General features: G+C 37.6%; 1 protein-coding gene across 1 annotated transcript in view; it reads right to left on the bottom strand.

Annotated features, from left to right (window-relative positions):
* Window positions 1–16366, bottom strand: part of LOC145679180 (uncharacterized) — a 146329-nt gene that overhangs the window by 90357 nt on the left and 39606 nt on the right. The window contains exon 4 of the mRNA XM_081749771.1: window positions 1218–1469. Coding sequence (XP_081605897.1) covers window positions 1218–1469 — 252 coding nt within the window. The remainder of the gene's footprint in view (window positions 1–1217; window positions 1470–16366) is intronic.

Genomic DNA, 16366 nt, shown 5'->3' with positions numbered 1-16366 from the left:
ATAGCAAAACTTGAACATTGTTGATCCACCTCTAAATATTAAAATTCTTATATGATATTTTGCATATTATTTTTATATGAAAAGGAAACTTGAGGTGGTCAGAGAGCAAATTGCTTTATATTGAAATTTCACCACACATATAAGGACCACCCTAATATATATATATATATATATATATACATGATGCGGCACGTAAAACCGGCCCGTCGTAATATTCAGGTATATTGTGTTTTTGGCAACACTTAAATAATCTATCTTCCTACCAAGAGATGGCGTGTCGAGGTCGGGTCGACTTACGTGACCTGCAGCAGTCACGTGCAGCCGCAGCCAGTGAAACTTGTCGAAACCAGTCGAGAAAAAGGCCTCGTTATGTTAAGCCGGGTGAGTGTCAGTGTGTGATAATGCCTTATTCGATACCCGAGCGTGTTGCCATTGTTGAAGGGTTCATTTTCACTGGATCTTTTGTGAAAACAAAGAATTTGTTTCGGGAGAAATTTCCAGGACGTTCTGTGCCAGCAAAAAGCACCAGGTACCCTTGCATGATGAGAAGATTGGTGTTTGGTGTGTCCTTTCCTCCACACGCGTTATTGGGCCCATATTCTTTGAGACGACAGTGAACAGTGACGTGTATATGGGAATCCTGGAGGAGTTTTATACACACTTGACCGAAGAGGAGCGTCAGTTATGTTACTTTCAGCAGGACGGTGCAACATGCCACACATCAGCTACATCATTGTCCCTTGTGCATGAGATGTTTACACCAGAGAGGACAATCAGCAAAGGCTTGTGGCCTCCTCGGTCACCAGATTTGTCCACGTGTGACTTTTACTTATGGGGACTGTTAAAGGGAAGAGTATAAGAAACAAATCCACACACAATTGAAGAACTCAAGACCAGGATCCAGGATGTCACCAATAGCATTACAACACAAGAACTGACAAGGGTATATATGAATCTCCTCAATCGTGCTCACATGTGTGTTGAAGTGGGCGGAGGACACTTTCAGCACCTGCTGTGAAGGCTGCTGTGAAGGTGAGTAGTCATATTCAATACATTACATTTCATTTATGTGTTGTAGTTAATCATATTCAATACATTACATTTCATTTTATGTGTTCACTTTACGAGCCGGTTTTACGTGCTGCACCCTGTATATATATAATTACTTCTAAATACTTTTGAACAGTATCCATAGATACTTTAGAACTGTTACATACCAAACAGAGTTACAAAATTTCTCTTCTTGTCAATGTCTATAAATCCAATATGAGCAAATATGTTGTCATTGCTACTTGTAGGGAACATATCCGCTAAAACATTAGCTTCCTTTTCAGAATTGATAATAGCTAGATGAGTTCCTTCATCTTTGCAAACTTGAAACGCCTCCTCCCATGATAATTGTTTCTCGTGAAATCTATAATAACTGCCCACAGCAGGTACAATTATGTAATTTTCTAAATTTGGCACAACTAAATGAAAAGAAAAGGAAAACGAAATTAATATTCAAAATATGAACATAAAGATGTTACATGACTTAGGTCTAATCGTAGTCATCATTACCAAGTAGTATCATATGATAAATAGGATAATTATAATGTTAATACTTTGTTAACTTATTATATTAATTAGATTAAGTTGTTAAATATTAATAATATGTTTTCTTTTTAAGTGACTTGAATGACATAACTTTACAATTTGTCTCGCTCTCCTTCTGCCTACCTATATCCGACATCAAATGTCCCAATTTTATCTGCTAGACAAGAGACAAGACCTTGTAGGATATTGCGCAAAGGATTAAGTTAAGCAATAAATGAAATATGAGTGGTTACTGGGTTGTACGCAGTGGCGCATTGAGGGAGGGTGCTATCGGATTCAAACTCCTCCCGAAATAAATTTATTAGTTTTTTCTATTCCACGTACAACAATAATCCTTTGTTGTTGCACGTGGACTTACCATTTTTATGCTCTTTGTTCACAAATAATAATGTATGTGTCAAATTTCATTCCGTGTAAGATCTGCGTTTTGTTTTTCTCTTTCCTTCGTCCACTCAACTCTTCTGTCTATTTTCTTTCGTTTCTCCTATCATACTTTCGACCGTTGTTAGTTGTGGAATACAGGACAAATCTTTTACTGTCTTACAGGTGAACAGCGATTTCTAAATGTTCTAGCTGGTCTAGTTTTTCTTTACCTAGGACCGAGTACTCTCTGTAACATCTACATCACATAGCCTGAATCTTTTACATCGGCTGATTTAGATGACTCCACTCAAGATAATCTGTTATCGAACATATACTCTATTCACTAACTGAGATACCCCTCGCACCAACCTCGAGGTAGATAATTCGCAACTTTGCTCGACACTTCGCACTTTATCTTTTTAAAGATGGCCGCCCAGTACATTTTATCACTGTTACTGGTAGGGATGAGCACGAGTCGAGTCGAGATTTAAGCCTGTCTCAAGTCGTTTCGAGAAAATATTGTCTCCACTTGTGTCTCGACTCGAAAATGTTTCTGTCTCGACTCGACTCGAATTCGAGTGAATTCGAGGCGAGTCATGGCATGCACGCCACGTGAATTCGAGGCGAGACAAAATATACGAGTTAAAAATATACGCACACATCAGGCAAAACATTATGACTACCTACCTAATTGTCAGTATGTCCACCTTTGGCACGGATAACAATGGCGACGAGTCATGGCATGCACGCAATGATCCTTGGTAGGTCAGTGGAAAGAGTTGGCACCACATGCACACACACAGGTCACCTAATTCATGTAAATTCCGGGGAGAGGGCAATGAGCTCTGACGTCACGTCCAATCACATCCCAGATGTGTTCGATTGGGATCAATTGGGTTCAGATGAAGGGGTATACGTAATCTGCAAGCAGTGTATGATACGCCTAGTACGTCATGGTGCCTATCTCGAGCTTCACTAGACACATGGATGCTCACGTGAATGTTCCCCAGAGTATAATTAAGCCTCCGTCAGATTGTCTGCGTCACGCAGTACAGATGCCAAGGAGCTGTTCCCCTGGCACACGACGGATTCGCACCTTCATATCGTCATGATGAAGAAGGTATCGGGATTCATCAGACAGCGCAACGCTTTTCCACTGTGCCAAGGTTCACTGGCGATGGTCATGTGTTCATTTCAGTCGTAGTTGCCGATTTCGTGGTGTTACCATTCGCACATGGATGGGTCGTGGGCTGGGGAAGCCCACTGTAAGAATTGTTTCGGTGCACCATGTGTTCAGACACACTTGTACTTTGCCCAGCATTAAAGTTAGATGTTAGTTCTGCCTCAGTTCCCTGCCTGTCCTGTTTTACCAGTCTGCCCAGCCTACGACGTCCGACATCTGTAATGAGGTGGGGCACCCAACTCCTCGACGTTAGGACGCCGTTTCTTTTTGGTTTCGCCACTTGTTGAAGACAATCACCACATCAATTCTCGAACACCGACAAGTTCTACAGTTTACGAAATTCTCCTACCAAGTCTCCGGGTCATTACAACCTTTCCTCGGTCAAACTCAGATATATCGCGCGTCTTCCCCATTCTTCACATTATCAGCACTCTCATTGATACTACATGCACCGTACGTGTGTCTGACTAGCAGGCATTCCTCCGCAGGTGACACTGCTATCGCCTGGACTGGTTTATATCGATAGTACGTAGGTAGTCATAATGTCAAATGAGAGAAACAGTGACACTTCTGATGCTGTTCCAATCGAAGTTCAGCCCTGGTAGTTCGGAATGGTACAACGTAGGGGAGGAGAATAAACATTTTAAAATGATTGAAAATGACTAATATTAGTGTCGAATCCATAGTTTTAGAGTAGCTGAGATTAACTGTAAAACTTCCAATGCCGTGCGCCGCAGCACGGAGTAGAGGGAGCTTTATTAATAATACATCGAAAATTATCAATATTAGTGTCTAATCCAGAGTTTTCGGGATGATTCAGATAAAGAGTGACATTTCCGATCCGGTTTAAATCCAAAATCAGCCCCGCCACTTGGGGGAGGGGTAGAGAAAGACATATAGAAATGATCGAAAATGGCCACTATCAGTGTCGATTTTATAGGTTTCTGGGTCCATTACATGAACAGTGATACTTTCGATCTCGTTTATATCCAAATTCAAAACCCTCAACTTGGGGGATGGTGAGGAAGAGATATATAAAATCATCGAAAATGACCAATATTAGTGCAGAATCAACATTTTTGGGGTAGCTGAGTTGACTGGTGACACTTCCGATGCCATGACCTGCAATGTGGGAAGCGGGAATATATATATATATATATATATATATATATATATATATATATATATATATAAAGATCAAAATTAACTGATATTAATGTTGAATCTATAGTTCTTGAGGTGGCCGGGATGAACAGTGACACTTCTAATGATGTTTAAGTCAATTTTCAGCCCTGACACTTGGAGAATGAGGAGGGGTGACATACATTAAAATGATCGAAAATGAGCAATATCAGTGTTGAATCCATAATTTTTGGGGTCAGTAAGATGAACATTGTTACTTACGATGCAGTATAGATCCAATTCAGCCATAGAACATATAAAGATGTGAATTTAAATTATTTATTTTCAACGCAGAAAATCGGGCGATATATGGTAATACACTATAAAATAGATTTAGAATAAAACCTAAAGTTCAGATCTTGTATACCCTACTTGTTAATAATACGAGATAACCCACATATAAGTTGTATATATAAAAAATACAGTTTTTTTAAAAAAAAAATAATGGAAACATGAAAGACCACAAACCGTGCCATTGTATGTGGAGGGGCATAATGTTGCATGGTCATACCGACCTTCCAATATTTGAACGCAGTACACTCACTGGTCAACGTTATTGGATGCAATCGATTCCAACTTATCTCTCATAGATGACAATGCGCGTTCGCATCGAACAGTGCAGGTAACAAAACTTTTGGAAAGAGGATATTCGGCGAATTGACTAAATTATCCCTTTCCTCGACTTAAATCCAATCGTGCTTATTTAGCATGCTGTGGGCAGACATCTTGCAACACAGCCAGATGTACCAAGGACCAGCCAGGAGTAGTCAACAACACTGGTAGAGGAATGGAGCTCCTTATCTCAATAACTCATTACTAGACATCGGATTTTTATTCACTTAAAATTCATGAAATATGCATGCGGTTAAATGTGTTAAAATAAGCCCTTAATATGCACTAACAATTCAAGTAAAGAGAGTAATTTCAAACACGCAGCAAAGTTATGACTGATGTTTTGTAGGTGAAATATAGCATTGAAAATGTTCCTTTCAGGGTATCTCCGCTTCAAAACTTATTGTTGTGATATTTAGTTTATATATTCCAGTGTATTTTAAAACACACACAGATTACGAGATTGAAATATACACAGTGAGTGATGTGGGAACACATATCTCTAGTATTTTCTTCATGAATGTATTTTAAAGTGCATTTACTTTATACAAAATGACGCGAGCCTGAATTTTCTACATGTTTCCACTGTAGAAAGTTGTGTTTGAAAATTCCTTCCTTTCCGTAATTAGCCTTGTAATAAATTCTCTACGCTTCTCTACTTTTTCTGGTATCAGTTTGTAATGTTTCTCCATTAGAATAAGTCTGTAGCCAGAAAGTGACCTCTGAACGTCGACAGATGTTACCGGACAATATTTATAAAGAGGATCAAGCTTGGAACGTACAATTTGTGGCAGTTTGGAATTTACCCTTGAAGATACTTTCTTATGGTTCCAATAATTTTGTAGTCGGAGTTTCTAGCAAGAACATCCTTTAATTTATTTTCAACAGAACGCCCGAGTTCACCAGAACTGACTAGAGCTCGTGCTGAACTTTATCAACTAGAGCTAGGCATTCACTGGGTAGCATCCCTCGCATCTTTAGTTTCTGAATTAATGTCGACACGATCTTAGAATGGGTCTTTATCATTACTAGATTTCTTCTGACTTCTTGGCAGTTGAAAGCGACTTTGCTCTGCTGAATGACTTTCGCATCAGCGGAGTCAAATCCTTGTACAATGCTTTTCACTTCGTCTGGGTATTCACAATCAAACATTGAAGCCACAAGCGAAGTTGCCCAGCGGGTAAGAATTGGTTCAGGGGAAAGGAGAGTATGAGAAAGTGCTTCTCAATACGCTTGTATAAGTATCTTTCTATTAGGTATTAAAGAACTGACATCCGGAAACAGAGATGGAATTTCTTCTGCTACCCTATGAAGTCCATGAGCCAAACAGGTAATGTGGATCATCTGGGGATAAGAAAAAAAAAACTTTCAACGCTGTTACCGCTTTCAGCATATAACTTGCAGCATCTGATACCAAGACAAGAAACTTTTCGTCCCTATCACCAGTTGGCCACAATATTTACAAAGATTGATTGATAAAATGAGCTATTGTTGAGTGGATCACCCTATCTACAGCTTTCTACGCAATAAGATATGGTGTACCGGGCTCATCTTTGCAGAGCTTCCCAACGACCATGTTTGCAACATATCGACCGAAAGCGTCTGTGGTTTTATCCACTGTCCCGCATATAGCAACCGCCCAGTTCCTTCCGAAACTCTTCGATTGCAATATTATAGCATTCGTCGAAATAGCATTTACGGAGAGTCGACTCTTGCGGAATGCACTGTTTACAATATTTCTGAAGAAAACCACCAAAATGTATATTACTTAGTTTATTCCATGGTATGTTCGCAGCTACCATTACATGACTTAAATCATGTACAAATTGATTCCGATCTTTGAAAGTGTTTGCAACGTTAACAACGTTTGTTTATTAGACGTTTTCTCCCACCTGCATCCATTTGTGCCTTTGTGTTGGAATGCTGGACCAGCCGGTACTTTTTTCACACGCAATTTGCTTGTTACATGGCTCACAAAAAAAATTATTTTACCGTCTGTGACGTAGTTTGTATCGTTTTGTACCCAATGCTTAAGCAGTGAGCTTCCTGGCGATTTGAGCATTGTTGACACAGTCTTGTTCACACAGTAACACTATAGCAAGTCATCATTCACAGGCACACAGTAAACTCGAGTAAACGCAAGTATGTTGTGAATTATACTTCAAGTTGAACGAAGTACACTCACAACAGTACATACAGTCAACACGGGTGCAGTTCGTCAATTTTTTTTTCAAGTTCCATGCTGATTTTTCCAACAGCATCCTTTCTTCCTGCATCTCTCTTTTGCGCACATTTGCGGGGTCGCAACATCTTAACGTCCACCGTGTCCCTACTTTCTTCCCAATACTATGGCTAATATCTGTGGCGGCGATACCGGCTTCGCTCCCCTCCCCCGCAAAAACTGAACAAAAGGCCGTGTGTTACTTGAACTTCATTCACAATTTCTATATGCGTATTATTGTGGCACTTTACAATATTAACTGTATTACAACTATGATTACAGCTACTAGGAATAATAATAATAATAATAATAATAATAATAATAATAATAATAATAATAATAATAATAATAATATAGCATAACACGATTAAGCGAACTAAAGTAGGCAGGTTTTCGCTATTTTTTTTGTTGTCATTGACATCTATTACTGGGTCTGTACTACAGTATTCTTTCATCTGAAATGTTTTGAAGATCAAATAACTTGAAAACTCTCTTTGTAGGCTACACTTACGTTCTTTATTAAAGTTAAGGAGCTCCATCGTCTACTGGTTAGAGCGTTGGATTCATATCCACGTGAACCCTGGTTCAATTCCCCGCTGGTGTACTCCAAATTTTTGGGGCTACCGAGCGTCGTGAGGAAAACTGTGAAGTGATACGTCAATTGGGGGAGGGTGACGCAATGGGCTGACCACCTGTTCGTCACTCAGGTAGTCGTAGAGGGGCGAGGTGGCTCAGTGGTAGAGTGTTCACCTCCGGTGCTTCGGGTCCCTGGTTCGATCCCAGTTCGCGCCGTGTGGATTTTGTGGTAAAAAACACCATGCCTGTGGGTTTTCTCGGGGTTCCTCGTTTACTCCCACTTTCTTCATTCCGCCATTTCATTCATTTCTCATAATCACCGTCTCCTTTTGCCTTTGAGGCTGGCTCAGGATTTAAGGTCTGTTACACCAGTGGTTTCAGTTTTTAGTTTTTGTGATTTAAATTATTTTTAGAACTACAGTACTTTATATGTAGTTAGTGCTGTAATAAGTTATCATTATAGCATATGGATTAGGAACAGCCTAGCACATCTCCGTCCTCTAGAGTATTCCCGTGCAGTAGAGTACATTTTTATCAGATTTGCGGTTTCGGATAATTCAGGTTTCAGTTATCCGGGATTATACTGTAACTACATTCCACACAGAGGATATAACGAAAATATGGCATAATAGACTAACATAATAATATACAAATGTTACACAGGAAAATAAAATCTTTGGAAAATTGCAAAGTGCAACCTAACATTCATGTTCACAGTCATACCTCATTATTTAATTTTAAGGATTACTTCATTATTTAATTCTGGGAAACTGTTAGAATTAGTTATAGGCTGTGTAGAAATACTTTCAAAATGCATTAAAATTATAAATAACGAGTAAAAGATGCCTTGCTGAGGGTACCGTGTAGGGGCCCGGTCAGGTCCGGGCCCCCGCACCGCGAGGTCTGCGGAACCCTTATCACCGCCGTTGGCTAATATTAATATGAAACAGATGTCAGGCATTGTAAGAACAACTAACTGGAATGACAGCGATGTTTACCATATGATCAGACGATGACTTATTTAAGGGACGAGCCACTATACGTAGAAGATAGCATAGTTGAGGAAGCTATACCTTCTCAGTAGCCTAATAGCACGAAAATTTCCAAAGCCGGTTAATTGACCTCAGTTCCTCATCCTGCCACCTTTGTACTAGAGTGAAAAGGTTTGTTTCTAACTTTTCTACAGAAAAGCATTTGTCTGGAATGGTATTTCGGAGATAATAAAATAAAGAAAATGTACTAGGCAAGGGAGAGAGCAAGAAGGAAGGAGAATGTACTAATTATACCTTCCTCTAAAATTTTCTTCGGTTTCTACAAGAGAATGACCACACAAAGTTATTTTTTAAACTTTCATTTTCTGCCTAGTCTTTCTAGAAAGTGAGGGAGGGCTGGGTGATGTGAGAAAAAAAAACTTGTAGGATTTCGGAACAAGTTTATATCTCTTGTTATATCTAGTGTTGCTATATTTTAAAATTAAAAAAGCGGGGTGTGAACTGAGAGTTACAAATACTGACTTGGAATCCTTCGGACCATTACTTTTTAGTGATGTCTTTGTTAAGTGATACATCCAATGTACTTCTAACGAAAGTAATGTAAAATAAATATAGTTTCTGCCTTTAATGTTTTATTAAGTTCAACAAATATGAATTGAGTTGAGTTTGAGCTTGAGTTTAACGTCCATTTCATCAGGGAGGTAATATGATACGGGACCTCTAATTAACGTGGGACCTGGAATTCGAACCCCATCAGCTCCTGACTTCAACAAATGTGAGTCTCGAATTGTAAAGAAAGTATTACAGTCAGATATATGTAATTGTAAGGATATCTATAAGGCAAGTTCCCCGCAAAATAATGACATACGGCAGTTATTGTTCTTACGGTTTTCCCTCGAAGAAACACAAAATCATCTGCGCACGCACACTGAGCAAATATATCACAGCCTAAGCCTGCGCGCGAATCCAAATTTAACGGAATCGCAATTGTGATTGACACAGAAATGTAGCGGTTTATTTGAATATAACAACACTTTATGAACAAAGTCGTCTTAGATTTTTCTCCAATCCAAAAAGTGGGTCTTTTTTGTTATTAAGGGATGATTAAGTTGGGGCCGAATATAGGACCTGAAAATCGGGTTGTAATGCAAGAATCAATGACATTAACAATATTCCCAAGAGAGACAATCCCCACCATGTTTGTTTACACAAAATATAACTTGTACTTGCTGGGATTAAACAGCCCTCTTCAGTAGCGAGCCACTCACAAAAGTATCTCTCCCCTAAGAGCTCTAATTCCATTACTTGCGGTCCAGGTTATTTGCAGTTGTGAGAACCCCTAGACAGATGCTAACCAACTTACACGTAACTTTTCTCGGCACTGACAGCAGTTGGTAGGCCTGATCCACGTGTTTATGCAGTTAAAATTGTAAAGTAGGTGACTAATGAAACAGTTCTCCATTCTAAGATGAATCGGTATGGTTCGGATCGCGTTTTCCAGAGAACATCATATGTGAATCTCAATATTGCTGTGCATGTAATGAATTATTTCTTTATATACTGTATGTTTACAGAAATATAAATACTTACAACGGTATGTTGTACTATTATTTACCTGTGCCGATCTTAGAAGGATGATCAGAGGTGCGACAACGGAGCATATTTTGTAAAGAAGAAGAAAAATTGTATTGAAAAGATTATTAGTGCTCCTTAGTTACCAAAAATTGAACAATATAAATAAGTAAGTTTGTTGAGTAATAGATTGCAGGGTTATCAGGAGAATTGATATTTAAGAAGTTGATCGTTTGTAATAAGTATATTAAACGAAGGTATAAAATAAATGATATTTACGCTTCAAAGTTCTGTTTTTGATATTGTGGCTCAAGAACTATTTAATTAAGAACCAGTGGCGTTACATAATTAAATGGTGCCTTCATACCGGGAGATAGTGTATCGTTCTGAAGTACAGTAACAACGGACACAATTGAGCCCAATATTTATGTTACTATATTAAGAAGCGGTAAATGAATAAATCGAGGTATGTCGGAAACAGAAGGTATACAAGACCGACCTATGCAAAGTGGTAGTCATGCTCCTGATACCGTGACGGACCTTTTAAAACAGATATCATGCCAAATGAACCAACTCCAGCAAAATATGGTTACCCAACAACAATTTGAGGAGTTCCAGTAAAATATGGTTACCCAACAACAATTTGAGGAGTTCCAGCAAAATATGGTTAACCAACAACAATTTGAGGAGTTCCAACATAAAATGGACCAACTTCAACAGAATCAACAGGAGTTACAACAAAAAATGGTGACTCAACAACAATTTGAGGAATTCCAGAATGTAACCCATCAACAATTGGAGGACTCCCTAAAGCAATTACAACTTAAAATTGAGGAACGACTGGAAGATAAAATGGATCAATTACATCGTAAAATAGAAGGTCAATTGGAGGAACAGATTTCCACGAGATGTAAGCAGTATGACCAAAAGATGGAACGAATATCCCAAAATTACACTGAGATGCAGGATGTAGTCAAAGCCATGGAATCGGTAATTAACGAACACACCTTTCACATCCGAGAACTCCGGGAGGATATGAATTCTTTGCAAGAGTGGTACCATACTACTAAGGAAGAGCACGACAGTGGACATAGACATCAGTCTCACAGTGGACATAGGAATCAGGCTATGTATAATGGATTAGAACCAGTAATCTCTCATGATGGTGGTTATAGAAATCAGTCTCCTTTTAAGGAACCAGAACCAGCAGCAGCTCATCGAGTTTTGGAGGATAGTGAGTCTTCGGGATACAGTGAAGGAAGTACCGAAGTTGGAAGAAGAAAGAAATATTCATCCCGTAGGAATTCAAAATGTTACGGTAAATATTCAAAATCACATAATAATGACAAACCTTTGCGATTTAGCGAGGTAAAATCATTGACCAAATTTAGCGGTGGACCTGATGATATTCCTGCACGGGTATTTATCGAGAAGTTCGAGGACGAATACGACTTGATAGGAATCAAAGAATCAAAATTCCTGAAGATACTTCCACACGTCTTACAACCTCCATGTTTAACGTGGTTCAAAGCCATTCGAGAAAATCTCCATGCTTATTCAGATTTTAAAGCGGCCCTACTATCCAATTATGAAAACGACTTTATGCTTGCTAACAGGGATGCTTTATTACGTACCAAAGTATTCGATCCCCGAAGTCACACAAATGTTACGGAATTTGTAGTATCGACATACAACGAATTAAAAGCTCTAAATCCTAATCATCCGGAATCACGTATAATTGCTTCAATTCGCATACTATTGCCGTTTAGATTACAACAAATGTTAATGTCTGCACAATGTGTCAATTTCAGTCATATGGTCATGTTAGTGCAGAACTTCGAGAGTCAATATTTGATGCAGAAAAATAATAAAAATCCCAATAGAGGTCAGGGTAATGTTAGCCGCAATCCTATTAATTATGCTCATATTCGCAATATAAGTGTACAGAATGGAAATTGCTCCAACACACAAGGAAATGGCAATCGTCATTTTAATGAACGAGCGTGTAATCCAAATAATACCGGTAACGCAACTCAACCTAATGGAAGAAATAATAGTAGGAATTTCAGAAATAATCACCGAAATTATAATCGAAGTAACAACAATTATCGTAATTATGCACAAAGTCGGTTCATAGGTGGTAGCAATTATAATAACAGAAATCCAAATTCTGTGTATGCATACAATCGATCCGATTCTACTCAAGAATGCGGAATACAATGTTCCTTAATTGCGCCCTTTGAACGAATAACTTGAACCATTAAAAAGGCGTCCGACAGATTTGTTTTAGATCGACTTTGCTTATGTCTATGGTTAATGTGTTCTTTATTCAGTTTATTATTTTGGCAACCTACCGAAAATACTAGAAAGAAATGAATGGACTTAGTCAAAAATGTAGTCCCTCCTGAGATCATAAGTAAAATTAATATAAATAATGTATAATAGAGGGAACTCAATCTCAAAAAGAGATAAACGTCGTATTTCATAATTATATAACATATTTATTGTATTTTTCTTCACGTTATTTTATCTTCGACTATTTTTCTAGTGTAACAATTATTTTCTTCAATGTTAAAGTATGCTATATTGTTTTATTGTGTTCACAACACTATAATTACTCATTAAGCCCTTTATGCAATCTATATGTATATTCACGTAGAATGTTTATTCCGTGTTTACATCTAGATCAATTCTATTAGAGAACATATTTATATTTAATTCAGTGCAATTATATTTAACTTCATGAATAAAACTATGCACATTATAGTAAATATAGTCCAATGAATCAAAAAATTGTGGACCGTATTATTATTGTTATTTTTCTGTTGATGTACTTTGATATTTATATTACAATGTAAGGCCAAAGAATATGCTTAATTATGTGATTGATTTTATGATACTGATGTAAAATATAATTTTATGTATATACAAGGGCTGATCAAAATGTGTATACTTGTACGGTCCAGGATTCTTTTCATTTATTGTTAATGAATAAATGAAATCCATGTTCGTGGCGCCAGATACAACGGTATGTTGTACTATTATTTACCTGTACCGATCTTAGAAGGATGATCAGAGGTGCGACAACGGAGCATATTTTGTAAAGAAGAAGAAAAATTGTATTGAAAAGATTATTAGTGCTCCTTAGTTACCAAAAATTGAACAATATAAATAAGTAAGTTTGTTGAGTAATAGATTGCAGGGTTATCAGGAGAATTGATATTTAAGAAGTTGATCGTTTGTAATAGGTATATTAAACGAAGGTATAAAATAAATGATATTTACGCTTCAAAGTTCTGTTTTTGATATTGTGGCTCAAGAACTATTTAATTAAGAACCAGTGGCGTTACATACTGACCATGCATTTATCAGGAAATTCTTGAAAGAATCTGAAAATTTCAAATCTAAAATATCTGCTGGAAAAAGTTAGTAAATGATTGCCTCCATTGAGAGACCTTCTCTAATTCTCCTCATTCCAACATCATTTTCTTTCTGGAGAAGAGAAAATCTTTCTTATCACACTGAGTATGTATTGAAATTGAGATATTTGAAATAGTTTCAACCTGGCTGGGATTCGAACCCGGGTCCGACGGAAAGAAGTTCAATACTCTAACCACTCACCTACCTAGTCACCTCCTCTTTTATCTAAACTTTTATCTAGTTGAAATCGTTGCGTGTAATACTATACAAATGCTAACGCTCGTATAAGGAGACGTTCCTTATTAGTGTCACAATGACTTACTTGAGATTTCCTTCTTTAGTTCAAAAACAAGTTATATAGACTTTCATCAATGGGGAAAATATCACAAAACGTTCTTCAAGTTAAGACTACCTCATCGTTTTTAACTACTCCCGATTTACATTACTACTATTCTTCCTCATCGTAATTTTTAATTTCCAAAGAGTAAAAGCCGGCTGCATTTACGCCCAAGAGTTCAGTATTCGTTCGTTATCCTAACCAGCTGTTTAAAGTTGGTCATATAAAATGTACAGAAAAATTTGAGCAAGAGAGCAGAACCTAACCATCCTTTGCGGGGATTCTAACCCGTTCCTTCTCGTATTCATTATTTGCCCCCGGAGACTATGGGCACAGCAATTTCTGCGAGGCTGTTAGTTATGCCTCTGGACCCGTTTCATACATGAAAAATTAATTAAGCGGACAAATTTGACAAATCACAACAATGATATACGAATATATATTAATTCTAGGGCCCCTAATAGTAGATACTTTTTACTGAAGTTTTATTTACCTTTTGTGTTCTGTTCTGTTTATGTAATGTGGTGAACCTGTTTGACACCTCACTTATAATTTCATGTTCGTATCGTATATGGAGTAAGACAATTTTGTCAAAAAATGCCCCCTCGAACGCGGAGAGTTTCCTTCGTGGGCAATGGCCCCCTAACCCACACAGAATACGGCCCTGCGTCCCGGTAAGCATTTTTTCTTAATTGGAAGGTATTGTTTACTTAATTGATTTTGTAATTCTGTTATTCATTTACTATTATTATTATTATTATTTTCTTTGAAAGTCGAGACTTTTCTACATATTTTATGAATTTAATGATTGGACTTCATGTCTTTTTGAATAATCCACACACTCCACTTAGGGGAGGGAAATATTATCCTGTTGAAATAATAAATGAATTGTTCCAATTCACAAGAAAGGTTTCAAAGCGGATTGTAATAATTATCTAAGTATTTCTCTTCTGTGAATATCTTATAAAATCCCCTCAAACATTCTATTAGCAAGATTGATGTCATGTGGATATTACATTATTGGAGATTATCAGTGCGAATTTAGACGAAATCGATCAACTATCGACCAAATATTTACCATTCGACAAATACTCCAAAGAAATGAAAGTATAATACTTTAGTACATCAATTATTTATTGATTTTAGAAAGGCTTACGACTCAGTTACTAAAGAAACATTATAATAAAGCGTTCTTACAGAATTTGGAATACTGAAAAAGCTAGTTAAATTAATTACGATTACATGGATCCCAAAGTGAAGTCCGGACAGTAAAATTCTTGCTCACGAGCTTTCAGGTCGAGAATGGCCTGAAACAAGATGAGTTGTTGACATTATTCAAGTTTGCTCTGGAGTATGCTATAAGGAAAATCAAAGACAGCAACCAGACTCTAGAGCTGAATGGTATTCACCAGGTTATGCCGTATGCTGATGATGTAAATCTGATACGAAATGATAGAAAAACAGAAAGAAATATAGAGGCCTTATTAAACGCTTGCAGGTTTGGAAATAAATGCAGCAAAACCTAAATTCATGGAAGTTCGTCGGGATTGTAATACTGAAAATTATGGATGCGCAAAAATATCAATTTGTTGCAAAAGTGTAGGTGGGGTGCAATAGCTCATTGGGGCGAGGTACTGAAATCAAAGTGGCAGCGAAATAATTAAGCCGCTATTCTACAATTTCGGAAATTTAATTATTTCCCTTCTTTCCCTTCATTTTTATTATTCTCGCGCAAATAGCTGTTTTCTTGTCTCTCCATTCTTTTCATTTTCATACCTTCATTCTCAGCATCGTGATTAATCCGATGGGTAGAAAAGTAAGATTAACTAACCAAACTGATCATCATCATAACGCCGGACATTTATTTCAGACCTTGACGTTTCCGATTTTGAAAAACTCAATGAATACTGTTCAATGAATACTGTGCAGTATAAGGTTCACCGTCTTCAAGTCTATTCCACTTCGTTGACGTTTCTGCGCTTTTTGTCCAAGATGAACGATCGTGGACCAGAAGTAGCCCATGACCCAGAAAACATCTTGGTACCATCCGGGGGGCCAAATCCCCCAATAGGTTTTGAACAGATACGTGGTCCAGTATGCCAAAACTGCTTGGTGGACTTTCGTCCGGCACAGCTTAATGCCAAATATGACGTCATCAATATTGCTGCATGCTGATTTCACCATACTAATTTTAAACGATTATAATTACAGTGTAGTTCAAGGTAGATACTTAATTCTTGCTTCATTTTCGAGTATATACTCCAGGACTATATTTTAACACCAAAACGTTCCTAATAATTGCTGCCGTTTTG

This window comes from Thermobia domestica, chromosome 2 (assembly GCF_964235325.1).
Source record: "Thermobia domestica chromosome 2, izTheDome1.hap1.1, whole genome shotgun sequence".
In the NCBI taxonomy this organism is placed as follows: domain Eukaryota; kingdom Metazoa; phylum Arthropoda; class Insecta; order Zygentoma; family Lepismatidae; genus Thermobia; species Thermobia domestica.
This window is presented reverse-complemented; position numbering and strand designations above follow the sequence as displayed.